The following is a 7,461-nucleotide window of genomic DNA, read 5'->3' on the forward strand; positions in this document are numbered from 1 at the left end:
AAAAAAAAAAAAAAAAAAAAAAACAAGTTACAAAGCCATGTAAAAACATGTACAGCCCACTTAATTTTACGGGAAAAGGAAGAGCACGACGCCAATGTGCAAATTATTACGCACACCCTCTCACATCCCACCCGTGAACCCCACACCCTCTAAAAAAGGCCGTTACCCAGTGCACAAAGGCTTCCCGCACTTAAGCAGGGTTTAGAAAGGGTATATAGGTAGACAGCCTTACCCCCTTTATGGAGAGGCTGGTTGGACTCGAACCCGCACCACTGTGCAGGAGGAAAGAGCACTTTGCCATTGCTCCAAGCAATGACCCCTGAACCCCACACCCTCTCTCCTCATTAAATGCCCCCTTATTGGCGATTTGTAACCCTCCCCCTATTGGCACAAAACTGCAAGCTAGCGTCATATAGAACCCTCCCCTTAAATTCGTATACACATCCACAATCAGATCCATACATCCAGAGCATTGGTACCCTTGTCCATCAGATCAAGCTTTGTCAACACTCCAAATGTTCTTTCACCTAAAAGAAGTACAAAATGCAATAGTAAAAATGGTGTCATAATCGCATAAAACTTTGAATCAAATATGGCCATTTTGAACCTATAACATGTAGACAAAGAGATACAACCTTACTATAAAATAAGAAACAAATAAATTTTAGCTTCAATATACCAGAAGGGTCAACTTCTCTTGCGAGCTTTATGGCGTCTGAAGTGGCAATATCTTGATTTGCGGGAGAAATGGCTAATATGATGCAATTGGGCTACAAAACCAGATCAATGAATTATATGAATTGATTAAGTAGATAAAGAGATCGATAATGCATCTTTGAATAGTTGCATGAATAATATGGGCCTTGAAAGAAGCATTAATAGTTCCAAGGTAACAAAAGAAGAAGCCAGTAATGGAAGCCCTGCTATCATGTCTCTTGAAATATAAGGTATATGCAGGGGGTAGGCAGGAGTGAACTTTTCATCAATGGATCTGATATAAGCAAATAAAAATCTGAAAGCACACATGATATATGGTCTATTGCATTCTTAATGGTCAGTTGAAGAAACACAATAACCAGTTCTAGAAAAAAGAAGAATCTGTAATTATCTCACAGACTTTGTTACAACAATGCCAAATTCTTGTTTGGGAATCCACAACCATGAAAGAGGACTCCTGAGAGAGTCTGGATATGGATATGAATCCTAGAAGGCTAGAAGTAGATATAACCCCCCAAATCTTTGCCATTGGGATTCCACTAATGTAGATATACAAAATATACATAAAAATAATATTCAATATCCAAGTAATGAAGCTAACTAAATTTACTCATCAAAGCATGTCGGGAGTATGTCCAACTAATTGATACATATTGAATGCACGGGAGTCAGAAAAAAAGAATAGGTACAGAATTGGTAGACCCAAATACATATCTCACATTCAAACCCATATCGTTTACATCTAACACAGATAATTTGGTAAGATAAGGGGTATAGGTATCATAAATTCACACTTTCCTACCATCATTCCACACATATGTGCCATGTATGCAGAACACCATCTACTGCACTACCAAAAAGGATTCCTAACATTTGGGGAAGTCTTAGCTCATACAACAAATGAGAAACATAAGGAGGAACTGACAAGAAAAAAATTAAAGGAAATTTCAAATACTTAGAATTGTTATTCACCTTATCAACAAAAGAGCGGACCATGTTTTCAATGTCTTCAACAATGCTTTCTTGTTGTCCCTCTGCAAAGGCATGAATTATCATTAATACATTTTTAATCATAACAGATAACAGTATGCTGCCCACTTAAACTTACCCACTGCGACCTTCGTCAACCCAGGTAGATCAACGAGTGTCAGATTCACAACTGCCAAATGAAACAATATATTTATAACCAAAAATAATCAAAAGACAGTCCAAAAAGAACATAAAAGACCAATTTTACAAACATAAAAGAGTTTTTTTCTTTTTCAAATCCTGAAACAGAATAAACTACAAGCATTGAAGCAAAATAACCAACTCAACAATGAATTTTATGACTCGTGTTTCTATAGATTTTTATGCTGACTACCAGCATAACAAGTAGTTGGCATAACTGCAAAAGTCCAACTTGCACCATCTTGTGTTTTATCTTCTCTCTCTCTCTCTCTCTCCAAAGTAAGGTTGATTAACATTACATCCTTGAATTACATTGTACACACTCAACTCATCTCAACTCAACACCCATTATTCTAACAGCAATTCCATCTGAACATTTATTAACTGAAAAACTAAGTAACAAATCTCCAAACAATAAAATGGAGTAGTATGTAAGATATTGTCGAGAAAATTTTAACCATATTAGGTTGCACTTGTACCTAAAATGAAAACAAATTGAACAAATATTTATCCCCAATTTATAAACACATAGAGACAGGGTAGTTGGGGGAGGGGAGAATATTGAATGATATTATAAGCAAAATTTGTAAGATGAAGATCAACATTTCACCACAAAATATTTTAACAGAAAGGAAGTTCTTCAAATTTACATATGGATGCTTAATGAGGCAATTCAAATACAACAAGTAGACTGAGACGTAGAGGTATGTATATACCAACCATTTGGAGAGTAGATGCTTAGGTGAATCGGAATGTTGGAGATTTGCTTCGTTTTTCCAGTTATTCGGTCTGTTTCATCCTGAATCTCCTTACGCACGGCAGCTACAAAAGGAAAATTACTACGCGCTACTCAACACAAATTTTTATTCTAAGCACATAAAACTAAAAGCAGCAAACTTCCTTTGAACAAAGCTCAAAAACTAATAGCAGAAAACTTCCCAAGAATTAAATCATATTAGGGTAATAAAGCAAAAGGGGCAAAGGGAATGTACAATTACTTTGAGAATATGTTTTTAGTAATTAATTCTCTTACGATTACTGATGTTCTAGAGGGACCAAACTCTGTTTTCCAAGTAAACCACCATCCTTGAGAATCTTATGGCGTGCCAGACACCAAGGATAGGGGATTACCTTCCATCTGCAAATGAAGCTCACGGTTCCATGATTTATTTCAAACCAATGGCATAAATTATGTAGATCCATGGAATGATTTCCAATCTTATATTTAGTTTCAAAGCACACAGTCATACTTATTTAATCTAATCTACGACATTGGAGTAAAGTCAGCATTTAACTATAGCTGCAGTCGGGTAGGGTACATCAGGTATTGGCCTTATCCGTACCCTCTGAGGCATAAGTAACTCCTTTACCCTTAACCTACAGGGTAAAGGTAAGAAATTCCATTGCCCGGCAGGTAAACGGGTAAAGCAGGAAAAGCAATTGAGTGATCTGGACAGTCAAATCCTTTCCTTGTTTTGCTTAATGTGAGAGTTTGACTATCAGCCTCAGGCCTTTGGCCTTGGGTAGTTCGGTTGGGTATGTTTGAGGAATGGTTATTGGCCTGGGTGGGAAGGGCTCGACCTAATACGTAATGGCAAGGTGGTGAACCACTTACCTTTAACCTAAATGTCCAGAAAAATGGTATAATTTTACCCCTTATCCTACCTGCCTATGCTACAGTATAAAATCTTTACCCTTACCCTTGAAATGAGAGGTGGGTAAGGCAGGTAACAGTTTTCACTTAAGCTTACATTTAACTCCACACTGACCACATCAGCTCCAATACTTTATATATATTGAACCTTAAAGAAAGTTTGACAATGTGAAACCACATGTCCTTTTCCCTCTCCAAGTATAAGGGTCGAAGCCGAAAATTTACGCATGACCTTGTAAAAGTGTTCCACAAATTGCAAACAGGCGAATCCTCGTGATATCCTAAAGCTTTCCTGGTTCCAGGATAAGGAAATAAAGCCCATATCTAACCTACGAAAATGCTAAGAGTTTGTACCAAAAGAAGAAAAAAAAAGGCTGCATTTAGAAGCTCAGAGAAAATGCAAATCAATCCTGAAATGTTTCTGATGCCATGGATCTCAAATGTGTAGCATTTATATTGAAAAAAAAAAAAAAAGAGTTGAAAATACCTTTGGCTAGAAAGGCAAATAGACAAATGGCTCTAAGGGCTGGTCTCTCCTCGGTTCTATTTTATGTTGTGGCATGCCACTAAATTTTATTTGTGAGAGGATTGGGAGGGGGGGGGGGAGGGGGGGACAGATAGAAGTCCTCAATTTGCCAAAATGTCGGTGGAACTACAAGCATGGAGTTCATAGAAGTTCTCAACAAACTAGAATGATCTATATGTGTTTCTTACACTAACAAATTAAGCCTATTAAGCCATTGGAATCATCACATCACACAGTTGACAGTTGCCAGTTGCATTCTCTAATCCAAACTTCAAGTGGAGAATGCTTCAAAAGATTCATAGCCAGCACATTCTAGAAATTCTTCCCTCGTAATAATTTGTGAAAACAGATATTACCAATCACAAAGCATAGGAAGGTGTTCAATACCAGGTTTTATGTCCCAAATTTAAGTTTCTACATATAAGAATTGTACATTAACTTCCCATCTCACAAGCTGAATGCATATTTACAAGGACATTAGTATTAAAAAAATAAACAAGGTGATATACTATAGAACTTAATTATGAAGGGATATAAATTTTTAAAAAAATATTCTTTTTCCTTTTAATAAGATCCACATCATACAGAGAATTCCCCAATAAGAAAACGTAATATAAAAAAAGATGCTAAGTTAGAACAGAAAATATCCTCTTCCAATTTATACATACCGAAGTCGGTATATTTCCTCCTTGGAGCATGAAGAAACTCAGCATAGTCTGGTTGCCCATCGTTCGTCTTGTGAAGTTGAAGCACTAAAGGCCTCCTCGTCACAATACCTTAATAATTAACCGGAAAAGTAAATAATAAATAGAAGAGATAAGAGAGACATGATAAATAGGAGAGATAAGAGAGAAATGCAGAGTTAGAAGCTCAAGATTACCCAATAAAATCTAGGTTCAAATTTTCCAAACAAAAAAATCCACATTTACCGGATCCTCGAGGCAGGAAATCTCTCCCCACAACGCTTTCCAAGACGGACGATTTACCGGAACTCTTAATTTCCACACACACACACACAAAAAAAAAAATCAATTAAAAAGGGGGAAAAAAAAACCAAAAATGAAATCCAAAAACGATTGAATATAATCATATAAAAGGGATTGAACCTGGCCTCCGACAACAGCCACGGAAGGAAGAGCTTCCCAGAGAGATCCCTCTCCTCCATGATCACCTAAAACGGTGCAAGCTCTCTGTATTCTATTAACCAACCCAATCAAGCTCTCCATGGTCGCCATTTCAGATCAGATCTCTCCCCAAGATCTCAAGTCTCCGCCACTGCCACAAAAAGAAAGAAAAAATGGATCCAACCATGGTTAAGAAGCTGTAAATGAGAAATGAGTTCAGATCGAAGAGCGACATTGCATTGTAATCAGAAGAAACTCACGAGATCAAGCCCTTCCGACTGCTAGAGATTCAGATCTTCAAGGAGAGAAAAAGAGAGACTGTGATAGTAGTAGAGGGGAAGAAAGAAACGAATAAACAAACAATGGTTGAAGACGTGATGGTTCATGGTTGCTCACTTTGCAATTTTTTAACTAGAATGGCATTTCATATTGGAGCCTGAATCCTCTCCACGTCGGATCCTCTCTATCATACACGTGTCCCAAAAGGAAATGACATATCTACCCCTCTTTCTAATTACTCAGTTCCAATTTCAATCTGAATCGATCAATAGATGCCAATTCCAATCCAAATTGGCAGATTCACCGATTTAATTCTCGGTTGTTGAAACCGTGCCTTTCCCCTTTTTTTCCCTCAATTTTTTCTTTTCAGAGATAAAATTTTTTTGGGAGATTGTTTTTCAAAGCTATCCGTGTAAAAGAATCTTTCATTCTACGTCAATTGTGATACAGAAAACCCACATAGTCATAAAGAAGAAAAATGTCAGAAATGTAGTGTCATCGAAAAAATCATCATAGGATCTTTTTCCCATAAGTTATCGTCTTTATGCTAATGAGTTCATCCTCATTTATGTGAAACTTAGGTTCTTTTCTTTGCATTTGTCCTTTCAAGACCTGTGACAAATTTCTTTCAATGACCATTATTTCAATAATAATTTCCCTAATAGTAATGAGGGATGTAGTTTTCTATTTGAGAGCATAACATTAAGTAGCGCTTCCTAAGTCTTTCTCTCTCCTCCGACAACATAGAGGTAGATATGTTATTTTATTGAGAGAGGAAGTGACTTCCTTTTCCTAGCACTCAAAGGAAGAGTTAGCGTACAATGAGTTCACTTTCACTAAAAAAAAAAAATGAAAAAGTTCACAAAACTAACTTTGGAAAATTTCCTCTTATTGTTTTTTTGGAGAGAGAGAGAGAGTTGGGCATACCATCAACTTCCAGTCACAGAATTAAACACATAAAAGCAAATGAATCTTTTTCAAAGGGAGAGGAGAGAGCATGATGGAAACATGCTAGAGCTAGCAAAGCATCTTGAGTGTGCCTAGCATGGTTTCAAGCATTGGTCTTGTATTGGTCGTATCAGTTACATCGAATCGGTATTGGATGAGACTAATCTCCGATCTCCAATCAATTCGAATAGGTGATTCGTATCATTTAAGAGGTAAAATAGTAAAATTTTAATATTTTAAAAAAAATTGAAGGGGTAAAACTGACCGATACCCTCATTCGAATCGATATACCGTCCCCTAAATCCTTAGTGCTTCTTTACCAAAAAACAAAAATCCTTGATGCTTAGCTTTTTCTCATCATTAAGATATGATTCTTCGAACAAGAGACATAAAGGGGGAAGTGCACCAATAAGATGCGACAAAACAGTGTCGGATCCAAGAAAACAGTAAAATCGTTTTATACGTGGAAGAGAAGACACAAGGACGAAAACCTTCCCTATTGATTATTATTTGTTCCTCATCCTCTCTGCCCCTATTGTACGCAACCATGCATCATCCTCTTTTCCTGATATGGGTTGCCAGTGGGTTCCACTTGAGGATTCCTTCGCAAGCTGTCAGCTTGGAGATGATAGACAAACTCATTTACTTCAGAAGTTAGTTATCAAGTCCCTGTTGATAGCTGTTGATGGCAGTTGGGAGTTGGATTGACAAAGACCCACTTTTTATTATTATTGAAACCAATTTCTCAGCTTGAAATCTAGATCTTTATTGCGAAGGAATCTATAGTTGATTGATCAATTTTAAGATGTTAATTTGCTCTCCAAATTAAGAAATTGAAAGGAAATTGTATCCGACGAGGTATGGATCTAAGTGTGAAAATCGTCTGCAGTGATTGCATTGGTGTAGTGAGCATCGGGTGATTGAGAGTCCCTTAAGGCGTGTGTCCGAATGTTCTTAGTTGTCGAATGTTCACTGCATCTCACCACTCACTACAGACAATTTGTCATACATATAGTATGGATGCTCTTTTTATCTTCAATTTA

General features: G+C 37.0%; 1 protein-coding gene across 1 annotated transcript in view; it reads right to left on the reverse strand.

The window, feature by feature from the left end:
* Positions 1-5,601, reverse strand: part of LOC122066313 (phragmoplastin DRP1C) — a 13,309-nt gene extending 7,708 nt beyond the window's left edge. Inside the window, exons 1-9 of the mRNA XM_042630136.1 lie at positions 5,452-5,601; positions 5,174-5,342; positions 4,997-5,060; positions 4,736-4,843; positions 2,608-2,709; positions 1,826-1,876; positions 1,690-1,751; positions 680-770; positions 463-527 (exon numbers count right to left, since the gene is read on the reverse strand). Coding sequence (XP_042486070.1) covers positions 463-527; positions 680-770; positions 1,690-1,751; positions 1,826-1,876; positions 2,608-2,709; positions 4,736-4,843; positions 4,997-5,060; positions 5,174-5,302 — 672 coding nt within the window. The 5' untranslated portion in view covers positions 5,303-5,342; positions 5,452-5,601. The remainder of the gene's footprint in view (positions 1-462; positions 528-679; positions 771-1,689; positions 1,752-1,825; positions 1,877-2,607; positions 2,710-4,735; positions 4,844-4,996; positions 5,061-5,173; positions 5,343-5,451) is intronic.
* Between the last annotated feature and the right edge of the window lie 1,860 nt (positions 5,602-7,461).

This window comes from Macadamia integrifolia, unplaced genomic scaffold (assembly GCF_013358625.1).
Source record: "Macadamia integrifolia cultivar HAES 741 unplaced genomic scaffold, SCU_Mint_v3 scaffold2338, whole genome shotgun sequence".
NCBI classification, from domain to species: Eukaryota; Viridiplantae; Streptophyta; class Magnoliopsida; order Proteales; family Proteaceae; genus Macadamia; species Macadamia integrifolia.